Here is a 12,666-nt window from a genome sequence, read left to right as displayed (position 1 = left end):
GCCTTGAAGGCTTTAATGGAATTTGGGTATAGAACTGTGCTGTGGAGCCATCCAACCTTGAGGTGGCTGCACACATATTTCTGTAGTACTAACAACTGCGGATCATGCTGGGATTTTATAACTCCAAATAATATCACTTTTTAGCATTATTAATATTATTATTTCTTTATTCTTCTTACAAATGGAACGTTTTGCTTCTAAGGGCACCTTTTGAAAGTCCCGGCTTGCTGGTTTTATGGAAGTGATTCCGGGTGTAAAAGCATTCTGCTTATAAGCACATCTGTGGACGGTAACTAGAATCAGTGCTTCAGACAGGGTGTCAGTGAAAAGCTTGAAACACTTTCTCGAGCATGGAATAAGCAGTCCTCAGTGCTACCTCCCCAGAAGTGCAAGGAAGACCTGATCCATGAAATAACCTTTTTGAAGAGTAAACTTTTACTGTCTTAATGCATACAGTGTAATTTACAAAAACATTGTGACTAAGTTTTCAGTTCTTTGCTTAAGCAAAGGCAACACCAAAATATATCTAAATGATCTTATTTTGTTTTCTTACCGTGATGTGAGGAAAAGGAGTCGGTGGATATCCCGGTGTCCGAGTAGGAGAAGAGGAGGAGGAGGAGAGAGAGAGGAGAGCACTTGCCTTGCTCCCAATGCTAGGGATTAGTGAGTGCATTACTTATATAGTAACTATGCAGAGCATGCGCTGCTGGCTTCTCAGCTTATCAAGGATCGTTGCACCCTACCAAGGCAGACTGCAAGAGAAGCACAGCCCACCCCATGCTGGACAGATGGAAAATACCAGAGCAGTGCCAGAGGCTGGGCGGCCCTTTCCCACTGCACTCACAGAGCGGGAGTGGGAATTGATGTGCAGACCCTGCTGTGCTTAGGGACTGAAAGTGAGATTCGGTGGTGCTGGTGTCTGTCTTGTGCTGATTGGAGAAAAGCCCTGCACCTTTATATGGATCTCACTGAGACTGTGGATGTGATTCTTGGCACTGGTGTGCTGGGATGGGGATCCAGTGGTGCTCTAAGGCTGGCTGCATGAATCCTGGTACAGCACCAGTTAGTGTGACCTCAAGAGAACATTTGCAAGTGAACTTTTATCGGTGACCTGGTTTATCCCTCTGATCCTGTTACAGCTTTGAGAATGTCACTGACCATCTACCGTGAAGCATTCTGTCTGTCAACAAGAAGAGGAATATAATTTGCTAAAAAATGAGGAGTGGGATAAAAGTAACCAAAAATGTGATAGAATCAGTGCCAAATTAAAAAAAAAATGTTCATATATAATCGAAACTACACTTGTCTAAATAACACAAATTTTAATACCTAATACCTGAAAAAAATGTTGAGAAAAGGTGTGACCCTCTTATTTAGATAAGGCTCATGAAATAAGTGCTGAAAAAAAGTGTGAAAAGCGGAATATAAAAATAAATAAAAAATCATTCAGCATGTCATCCTGTCCCGCCCTCATGAATTAGTTTTTTACAAGCCGATGTAATAAACAGTATGGTAAAGCTGTGTATTAAAGTTCAGTGCACAATATCTTAAAGCACGCTTTTGGAAAAATTGCAACAATCGATGCAGAGTTTAAAAATGTGCGCAAACCTGAAAATGCGCACAAAAATATATGTAGCACACATAAAAACATGATCTTTGCACACAAACCATGCTTTCTGTGCACCAGTGCCCAATACAGATATTGGCACTGGAACTCCCGCTTCCGCCCAGAGACCAGCAATAGTCCTGGAAACCCTACTCCACCTCAGACTAGGAGTTACCTTTCCAGCACTTCTCTGCTCTGGGGGGTAGGGCTGGGGGTAATAGCTGATGCAATAAGGTCAGTGCATAATTTAATGCAGAGGTTAAATATTTTTTAAACTCTGATGCAGAAAGCTAATTCATGCTATGCTATTGCATCAGGAATTTAAAAATGTACTGACTGGAAAATGAATTAAAATGCTCAGCACAGGCTGAATGCTCGTGCGCATTTTAAACTTGAGGGGAGCTGGGGGATTTATGAGCGCAAAACTCTGAAATAGTATGCACAATTCCTTCCCTAAATCTGAAGTAAAGTTGTGTGCATATTTTTGTGCCGATAACCGCTCACTAGCATGTGCGAACAACCCAATGCACCTTATAATATCGGGCTATTAGTGAGGATGGCCATAAACAAATATATTTTGGGCTGGCCCAGTGGCACTGCTGTGCACTGTCATCTGGAGGTACCTGGTTTGAGTCCCAGACTGCATCTTCCTTATCCCGGGTCAGTTGGGACTGGGGATAGTGTGGAGGAAGTATTCACCGTGCCCTTGATGAGGGAGTCATGGTCCTTGTTAAGGGCGACACCTGGTGGTCAGATTTAGCATTCATGATACAGGATCCTGGACAGAGCCTGGTGCATTGCTCCCGGCCCCAGGAATGTCACTGCTTTGACTAGACTAGGAACAGTTGAAGGCTGGGTGGTTTAAAATAGGGGGAAAAAACACTGGATAGTTGTGAATGAAGGATCATAGTACTAGATCCCAGTCATGGTTCTGACTGATCTGGAATGAGAAAGGAGGAAGAAACAGGCCAAAAAACAGGGTACATTTTTCAAAAACCCTTACAAAGCAAGCTGATTTTCAAACTGCACACACCTGCATACTTTGAATATCAGGTTGTTAATGCAGCTAAAGGCCTGCACATCCGCTCACATGTTTTAAAATGTTGATATAAGTTAGGGGCTTTAGCAATACACCTACGATGCATGGATTTCTTTGTAAATTAAATGTATGCGTGTTGTATTCAATCATGTCTCTGAAACATCCCACCCAGGCACTTCCTTTGTATGTGGACAAAAGTACATGCAAAAAAGTGCAATCCAGCCACTGGGATAGGGCTTACTTAACACTATGTGACACACTGATGGGACATCCCTTCCATCTTTGTGGGCTCTTGAAAATGGTCACACCCCGAGCAGTTCCTGGCTTGGACTGGGGCCATGCATCTTGATTTACATGGCCACTGGCCTCTCCGTTTTGCCATGCTGGTAAGCCATCCTCGGGGTGGGGGAGGGGGGGAGGAGGAGGAAGAGGAGGAGGCCTCTCCTTCTTTGCAATCTCAGGCCTCTCCCCTTGAGGGTAAAAGGCTCTACAGGGTCCCACTCCCAACTGGGACGATCCCTGGGCCTACCATCCCACAGGCTGGCCACTCCAGGTACAGAAAGGGAAAACACCCATCAAAACTCCAACCTTTTATAAATCCTGCTAAACCTGGATCACCCAATCACAACACCCCAAGCCTTTAAGGGAATATACCCACTATTTTCCCAGCATCACATTATCACATTAACAAAATGCTCGTGCATATAAAATGCCATCCGGTGGTGTTTTAGTTGTACTACATTAACAACTCTTTAAAACATTTCTCGAGCAAGGCAATCACGATCATCCCTGGCTCTCCCCCACCCAGAGCCTCTTGTATCACTACCAAACTCCAAAAGAGTGCACCATATTTTTGGGGGGAGGAGGGGGTGCTTCCTACATCTATTTTTACCTGTATAAGGCACCCAAGTTTTGAAAGTTTACCCAGGATGTGTTTGACTCCCCCCCCAGCAGTTTTTGCAGATGGGGAGGTGTGACTCAGGTACGCGTCAGGGATGTACTCTTTTGTGCGGAGCATGGAGCGGACTGGAATTACTGTCAAGCTGTACCCAGGCAATATAGTGTGGGCAATATATTGGGAAAAGCTGTAACATGGTATGTTGAAAATGCAAGTGTTCAAAGATGATCAATTTTTCAAGAAAATAACACTAAAAGCAGAATGAGCTCCTCCAGAAAAAGAGTAGACGTGGGAACCTCCGGAATAATGGCAGTCGTACAAACCCTTCTGAGTAGAGGTGAGACTCCTGTGTGCCCTGAGCAGAGTCTTATCACTAGGGAAGGGTGTGGGCTGCAGCTGCTGGGTAAATAAGCCACATATGCTGGCTGCCAGCCCTTGGCAATGCCTGCTGCCTGCCATGGATATGAAATAACTCTGAGCAAGTGCCACCCAGTGCCTCATGGAGCCACCTCAGCAGGGGATCTGAGTTTCCAACAGCAGGAGCCAGATGTTGTTGCCTCTTCTTAGCAGTCACCAATTCGTTTCATTTTATGTTTTTGCACATTCGTAAAAACAATTGCTTGAAAGGGCTACAAATGGATTGTGAGCCTCAGACGGCACAAGATGAGAATAAATTCTCTCTGAACAGATGATAAAGTCTAGGAATCAATCCTTCACCTCCCGACAGATGGGGGATTTGAGGAAAAATCTTTTTATCTCCTAAAAGACAAAAGAGACTCTGGAATAAAACATTTTATCTTTCAACATAAAATCTTGGATTAAATCCCTGCTTTCCCAGCAAATGCGAGTGATTACAGAAATAAAAGAGATCTCTTTATAAACATTACATCAAAGGGGGCCCAGTCTGGCATCGGCATTGCCCACTGCCCTGCAGAGAACCAGGGCTCCTCCACCACCCTAGGCCAGCCAGGGCTGAAGGGGCCACAGAACCATCACCCGCAGCCATCATGCGACAGATTTCAGGCCCCCTAACTGCAAGGCCCCAGAAGGAGCCCTGGTACATGACTCCCAGCAATGGCCGGGCTGGATGAGTTGGGAGAGGATTCAAAATAGGGGGGGGGGGAAAGATCCTGGATAGCTGCAAATGAGGGCTTATGGGTCCTAGACCGAAGCAAAAGAAGTAGGATCAGGCTCTGTCCCAGTAGTTGCATCCAGCAGATTCCTTTCCACTGATCCAAGAAGACCTAGCCAGCCAGAGGGCAGGCCACATAATTAGGCACCAGTCCTGGAGCTGCCTAAAAAAGGGAAAGGGAAAGGGGGGAGGAGAAAGAGGGTGGAGGTAGGTTTGAAAGTAGGGCAGTAGGATGTGACCAATAGCAGCAAGAGTCACAGGCATAGTAAAGGGGTCAGTGGAGGAGTGGTCCACGAGTGGGATACTTCTCTGGACCGATCATCGATCAATCACTTTTTCTTTTTCTAGTTCAACCACCACCACTCGACCTAGGCAGCGTGTGGATTTCAGGAATCTATGTCACATTGATATGGAATTGTTAGAGTCTAAGTTAAACTTTCCTGCCAATTTTTCTGACTTGCCCCTTGAATCACAAGCTGCAGTTTGGAATGAGACTTTGGCTAGTGCTACAGACATAGCAGCTCCTTTATAGTCACATGAAATTAGTCAGAAGGACCATCATTCATGGCTTCACCGTGGTTTACGCCTTCGGAAGAGGCAGTTACAACACTGAACGTCCTGGAAAGATAATTCTACGTCTAATTCCTCTTTATATTTGACAAATATTCATACCTATACATTTTCAAAAGTCCATTAAATAATGTGGATAATCAGCTGTTCAAAACTGTGAATTTATTAACAAATTAAATAAGCAAGGAGCTCAGTGAGTCCTTCAGCTGATCATTTTGACGAAAACTTTCAGACATCCTTTTCTACCTGGCTGAGAGATGGACTCGCCTGTGATGACTTCTCTAACATTTCCTTGGGGTGGGATGGGGGAGGAAGTGCCTGCTCCCGAGGAAATGTGGCTTGCTAGCACAAGGAAGAAAACATTCACCCACTGGAACTACTTGTCACTGGACCAGATCCCCATAGCATTCAGGAAAAAACTGCAAACCTGGCTGTTTCACGAGGCTTGCCCTTCAACATAGTTCACTGTCTCCACATTACAATTTGCGGTGCTTGTTTGTCTTTTAAACTGTTTTGGGTTTGGTTTTTTTTGGCCTTCTGTTCCCCCTGCCCGTTTGTAATCCATCGTTATGTTATATGGAAGCCTTGAAGTTAGCCTCCATGGCCCTGTTGTCTTGTAACTCATGTGAGCTCACTCGTTGGAAGAGCATGTAATAAATAAACGATGATGAGTCCCTCTGTCTCCTCTCCTGTATTTGTTAGTAAGTTCTCTTCATCTAATAAGTTCTCTTCATCTAATCCAACTTCTCCATTCTTCGTTTAGAACATTTTGCAGGATAAGTGGGCCACTACCTCTTCCATAGGTCCAGTGCCATCTTCCTTAATTAAAAAGGCAGAACATGGCTCAGCTATGGTTAATACCAGCTTGGATTAGGGCTCTGTTCCCCAGCCTTGAAGCAAGCCCAGATTTGGCCTTGAAGAAATAGGGACTGGACCCTTCTGACTCAAATCATCACAGGCCTGTCTCAAATGTGGCTTTCATCTCAAAAGTTTTTGAAAAAGTTGTTTTTAATCAGTGTAGTGATTTTCTAAATAAAACCAACATTTCTTTTCATCCTAGAAAGTCAGGCTACTAGTATGAAAGTCAGTACTAGAACTAACTTTCATACTAGAAAGTCAGTTCTGAGCACACTTGGCAACTGTCTGGTGGTTCAGCAGCTGTGTGGGAGAGATCTGGGTTTCATTGTCCAGCTCGGCCGAGGCTGGGGATGCTGTAGAGGCAGAATTCACAGCTCTTGGGTGGCGGAAGCCCCCAGTCATTGCACAACAGCGCCACCTAGTGGAAGGATTCAGTGCCCCTGATTGCAGGTTCTGGAAGGAGCTCTGGTGCATGCTCCCCCAGCTCCCTGTGCCCCCCACCAGCCAAGAAATATAGCTGCAATGATTGAACTAATGTAAACTGGGAGAGGATATAAAATAGAGGCAAAAAAACACATCCCTGGGTAGTTGTGAATGAAGGCTCATGGCGCTGGAGCCCAGTCCCGGTTCTGACTGAGCTAGAAGAACCAAAGAAGCAGAAGGAAATTGCCAGGTCAAGAGAAAATGCAGACAGTTTTTACAAGTATTGATAACTTCCATCTGGCAAGGCGGTGAAGTATATTAGAGTGAAGCAGAGAGATCAACAAACATCCCAGGGGAATACTCACATGGGAGATCACCTGTCAGCATGTATAGATTAACATAAAGCACATACAAAGGCTGGAAAGCACAGCCCTAAGTTTCTCACAGTTCTAGAGAAATTAGCAAGTGAAAAACAAGGACTGCCATGGTTAACCTGGCGTTACTGTAAAAAGTAGAGTTAGTCCAGGATCCACACATTTGTTGAATAGGAATTGCCACTGTCTCTGGAGCCTTGCAATGAAACTCTCTAGAATATAGATATAGAGGCCCCTAAATCTCCTTGGACTTGTGTACCAGGTTCTATACCACTTGGGTAGCTCTTCTCTGGACTGCCTACATTACACATCACTCCAAAACAGACCAGTACAGAGTCATTATCATCTCCTACTGGCTATACCTCTCCCTTTGCTCTTTGGGGAATTGGCCAATGCACTGTTTTGTGAGCTTGAGATCTTCAGATATGATCATCACCCCACCATCTCTCTCCAATTTGGTGCACATCACCACTCCATCACACTCTGCTGTCTTGAACCTTTGCACCCTGAATACATAACTATGTCCTCTTTTTAAATGAAAACTTAGCTGCAAAACTCAGGACCATTTGTTGAGCCTATCCAGATCACTTTTTTTCACTCCATCTGGAGTGTTCACCTTGCAGATTGCAGTAGGAACAGTATCTAATATTATCCACCTATTCCACTGGTAAGAGCATGGGTGCTGTTTCTCCCAAGGCACAAGGTGGGTAGAAACCTTTATTAAATCAACCCTTTCTTCTTCTTCAGAAGTGTTAATATAAAATCTGAATGACTGATGTGATAGGAGCAGGGACTTACAGCTGCAATGTTGGACTATATCAATGCCAGACCATCCTTGAGAAGGGTGGACGTGTTATTTAATGAGTAAATACAGTGCTGACCAGGGCCTGCTGTCACACCCCTGATAGGGAGCCAGTGCACACTCTGTAATCTCATTACAGGACCTAGCAAGGAGACTAATTACAGGAGAAGAGAAAGTGAGAGACACGCCCGATCAACTTCAGCGAGACCAAAAGTTATAATGTAAAGACAGACATGTATCAAGAGAGGAAATAACGTATTTATTATCAAACCATCATTATACTAATATTTAAACCAAGAGAACAACGTCATGGGCCACCAACAGTATCAGCCGTTTGTCCAGCACTTCACTGTAATCATTTGACATTGTTGCTCACAACTCACCCACAAATGTATTTAATCCATTTAAAAACCAATTTCCCCAAACCCAGAAAAAGGTTTTATTTTGTTTTATTGTCAATTATTCTCTATAAAAAAATTACTTAGCTCCCACTGTAGCGTTTCAAACACTGCCCAACATGGACCATGTTTCGGCTGTCATCAGCATTCGTCAGGGAACACCTCATAATGACAAATCCTTAAAGACGCCTCAGTTGTTCAGATATTAATCCTAAAATAAACAAACTGTTAAAAACATTTGCGTGGCGAGAGACAGTGGATTAAAAAAGGTTTGCACTAAGTTCTGATGACGTTGTTCTCTTGGTTTAAATATTAGTATAATGATGGCTTGATAATAAATAAGTTATTTCCTCTCTGTGATTGGTTATTGATAATTTTGAGGGGATAGAGGCTTCTGTGTGGTGAAGACAGAAATGTATTACATATAATGTTTTAAATTGTAAAGGCATTTATTACATTGGGAACAATGGAGTTAACATATAAGGTTTGTAAATTTCTGCAGATTGTGACAGGGTTAGTTGGGGAGGTTGGAGATCAGCCGCTAGGATGGTGTTCAAAGTGACCATTTCAGGCTGTTACTTGTTCAGCTCTTTGTAAGTGAGCTGTAGACTGACCTCAGCTTTTGCCATGGATACAAGAGTAGATGGGGCAATAAATAGCGTGCATAAGGTTGGGGAATGGATGGGACACGGCTGAGGGGGTGGGAGGGAGAGAGCACTAAATAGTGTGCAGGATGGGCCAGTAAGCAGATTGTGTAGTCAATAACATGTATAGGCTGAAGAAAGGGGCAGGAAACAGAAAGTCCATTCTGAGTGGTGTAGCATTTGAGAAGTTACCTGGTCAGAATATTCAGTGGGACTTACCCATGTAAGTATCTGGGTGAAGTTACCCAGATAACTTTTTAAGTTTTGGACAGTGATCTTCGTGAACAGACTTACCCAGCTAATTTTAACTGGGTAATGCAGGGGAGGGGGCTGGCTAGGCCGAAGATAAACCCAAGCTTTGCCCTACGGTCCTGACCCCAGCCTGCACCACCATGACATAAATATTGACCTCAGAATGTGTAAGATGGAGGGGGGGGGGGAGGCAGTAGCAGGTGGGACAGACCACTGGTAGATGAAGTTTTATTTAGATCAATGCAGAGTGACCTCTCTAGGCTGTGAAGGGTAGTAGATGTGTGAGTCCTTAGTGCTGTGGCATAGTTGACGCAACCTTGAGAGCAAACCCCAGAGACCTACACCGGCAGCTGGCAAACCCTCCCTGTAGTGGGACAGTCTGGAGCGTTACCTTTGCCAGCCGCTTCCCCTGCAAGTTAAGGCCTTGGGTTCTGGTGGTTGGTAGAACTTAGGTGTGTCCCTAGGGCAGTGGTGATAACTAGAGTCCAGAGACACACCAGAGACAGGGCAGGCCAAGGTCGGAGCAGGCAGCTAGAAAGAATAGTCAATCCAGGCTAGAGGTCAGACCCAGGCGACAAGTAATCATGGTCAGAGATGTCCAGGCAAGACATCAAGATCCAGAGAAGCAAGCCAAGGGGGGATGAAGATACACTGAGGAAACTGGATGAGATGAGTTAGAAGAATGAGGCTGTAGGACAAGGCTGAAAGGGGCAAGGCTGGGCGCAGGAATCAGGAATGTTGGCAACATGCACTGCAAGGCAGGAGACCTGTTGCTGAGGTGAAGATCCTCAATCTATCACTCTCCACTGCTACTGTTCCTGCTGCCTTCAAACGTGCTATAATCATACCACCCCTTAAAAAACCCTCACTGGATCCTACCTGTCCTGCCAACTATCATCCCATCTCCCTTCTCCCTCCAAACTACTTGATTGTGCTGTTCACCAACACTGTCTTGACGTTCTTACATCTCAAACCATTCTTGATCCGCTCCAGCCTGATTTTCACCTTCTACATTCAACCGAAACAGCCATTGGCAAAGTTTCCAGTGACCTGTTGATGACTGAAGCCAAAGGTCTTTACTCTGTCCTTATCCTCCTTGACCCGTCTGCTGCTTTTGACACTGTGGATCACCACCTACTTCTCAATACTCTGTCCTCACTTGGATTTCGGGACTTTGTCTTGCTTGGTTCTCTTTTGACCTCTTCCATCGTACTTTTAGCATTTCCTCTGGTGGTTCCTCCTCTACCGCCATTCCACTGTCAGTTGGTGTGCCTCAGGGCTCCGTCCTGAGTATCCTTTTGGGTTACCAATAAGCTCTGGGAAATAGTACTAATGCAGTTATTGATAGGAATAAATTTAATAATTAGGGGAGGATCCATTCATATGCAGCCCCTCCCCTTGGGTGCTGAAATGAACGTCCCACTCAGAGGTTTTATAGCAGAGCTTTGCCAAGGGCTCTGGGGGCACTCTAAGTTTGCAGTTCAGAAGGAAGGTTGTAGATTTTTCCTCAAGTTGTATTTTTGGCCTTCCTGGGGGCCTGGGCTCCTTGGGAACAGGTGAAGGGCTCCACTGCTGTCCTCTTCTCACAAGGTGGAGAGTGGTTGTCCTGGGAATATTTTGGCTTTTGGAATTTTACTTGGTAGGAGCCTTGCTGGACACCTGGGCCTTTCCTGGATTCTGGGAATGGGGGATCCCTGTGTTCAGGATGCCCAGGGATAGGGAAGACCAGCCCCAGAAGTGGTGGTGCCCATTGGAAGGGGCAGCTCCGGTGTTATTTCTTTTTTGGGAACCAGAAGAAGTTATTTTTGAAGACTTGAGAGGAAGTGTTTTCTGCCCCTCTTCCTACCCATCCATGGACTGTGAAGCTGCAGTTCCATCCAGGATCCCTCCCAACAGGGATCCCCATCAAGTTAAAAGAAAAGGAACTACTAACTGTGAGTAAGAACATATTTACAGTTTGGAGAACACCCATCCGGAGTCTTTCAGCCCTAGGGAGAGAGAGGATTTGCTCTCTGTGCAGAGACAGAATTTTTGGCCATCTTGGAAGGGGTTCCCAGTCATCTAAAGGTTGCCCTGCCCCCTGAGACTACCATTTTCCAAATCCAGGAGGGGGGAAAGTTCCCTTGCCCACTTAAAAGACTCCTGAACAGATAGAGAATAAAGGAATTATAAAAAAGAATCAGGAAGACTGTGGTGCTGGAAACCTATTTATTGTGCCATTATTCCATCAGTGTTAGCAGTAAAGATTTTATATTTGAACAATAGTCTAGTGGCTCCAGTGTGTTTATTTGGGCACTCAGCACCCAGTGGATAGAAATTACCTCTCTCCCAGGAAATTTCAGGAAGGGAGTTAGCCACCCCTGCACTGGGACCCAAAAGGAAACCTTTCTTCCCCAAGCTGATCGATCTACACTGAAAGAGCTGGCCAGGGTCCTTGGTCTGAAGAGACTACACGTATGTTTATGACCCCACCTATGCAGGACAGGCATACCGGGGTGGGGTTATACAAATTCCCTTGGTGCTCTGATTTCCTCTCATGGCTTTCGGTACCAATTTTATGGTGATGACTCCCAGATCTACCTTTCTACACCAGAAATTTCAGCAAAAATCCAGTCCCAGACATCGGCCTGCTTGTCTGATATTGCTGCCTGGATGTCCCGCCGCCACTTTAAACTCAACATGGCCAAGACCGAGCTCCTTATCTTTCCCCCCAAGCCCACCTCCCCTCTTCCCCCTTTCTCCGTTTTTGTGGATAACACGATCGTCATCCTGGTCCCATCAGCCCCATAACCTTGGAGTCCTCTTCGACTCCTCTCTCTCCTTCTCTACACAGATCCAAAACTTTGCTAAAACATGCCGTTTCTTTCTTTATAACATTGCCAAAATCTATCCTTTCCTTTCTGAGCACACTCCCAGAACCCTTATCCTCTCTCTCATCTCCTCCCTCTTAGACTATTGCAACCTGCTTCTCATAGGTCTCCTGGCAAGCCATCCCTCTCCACTGCAATCTGTCCTAAATTCAGCTGCATGACTTATCTTTCAGCAAAGTTGCTAAGACCACATAACCCCTCCTCTGAAGACACTGCATTGACTCCCTATTGGCTCCCACTTATAGTTCAAGTTCTCTCACCTACAGCTTCTCACTGCCTCTCCTCTCTTAACTTGCTTTACACCCCTCCTTGTGTACCACGCTCATCAGACAAATCATGCCTATCTTTGCCCTTCTTCTTTACTGCCAATTATCGACTCTGTGCTTTCCATCTGGCTGTGCCGTGTGCTCTGTATAGACTTCCTGAACTGGTGCATCATGATCCTCTCTCACACTGGGGTAGATTTTAAAAGGAGCACGCACGGCGTACATGTGCGCCCGATTTTATAATATGCGCGTGCCGAGCCTGTGCTGAGCCGCGCTGCCTTCCCCCGTTCCCTCCCACCCCACCTTCCCTTCTCCTACCTCCCCCATCCTTTCCCCCCTACCTTTTTTTTTTCTTTCTTTTATTACTAAACTTACTTCAGCCCTGGGGTTGAAGTTGCGCGCACCAGCAGTTGGCCGGTGCGCGATCCCCGGCACAGCAGCAAATATGGCTGCTGTGCCGGGAGCCTGTTCCTGCCCGCCCCGCCCACGCCCCTACCGGTACAAGGATCTGTAGCGCCCTAGGCAGACCAATGT

At 45.5% G+C, this 12,666-nt stretch overlaps 1 protein-coding gene and 1 long non-coding RNA gene across 3 annotated transcripts in view; one reads left to right on the top strand and one right to left on the bottom strand.

Annotated features, from left to right (window-relative positions):
• CARNS1 (carnosine synthase 1) overlaps positions 1–865 on the bottom strand; it is an 89,171-nt gene extending 88,306 nt beyond the window's left edge. The window contains exon 1 of one of the 2 annotated variants that reach the window (XM_029575988.1): positions 554–865. In XM_029575988.1, the coding sequence (XP_029431848.1) occupies positions 554–673 (120 nt within the window). In that variant the 5' untranslated portion in view covers positions 674–865. The remainder of the gene's footprint in view (positions 1–553) is intronic. The other variant, XM_029575989.1, reaches the window with a different exon arrangement.
• The window catches only part of LOC115075533, a 120,731-nt gene that overhangs the window by 105,855 nt on the left and 2,210 nt on the right, over positions 1–12,666 (top strand). The gene's annotated exons all lie outside the window — the stretch shown is intronic.

This window comes from Rhinatrema bivittatum, chromosome 13, assembly GCF_901001135.1.
Source record: "Rhinatrema bivittatum chromosome 13, aRhiBiv1.1, whole genome shotgun sequence".
Taxonomy (NCBI): Eukaryota; Metazoa; Chordata; class Amphibia; order Gymnophiona; family Rhinatrematidae; genus Rhinatrema; species Rhinatrema bivittatum.
The sequence above is the reverse complement of the archived record's forward strand: the minus strand, read 5'-3'. Positions and strand labels throughout refer to the sequence as shown.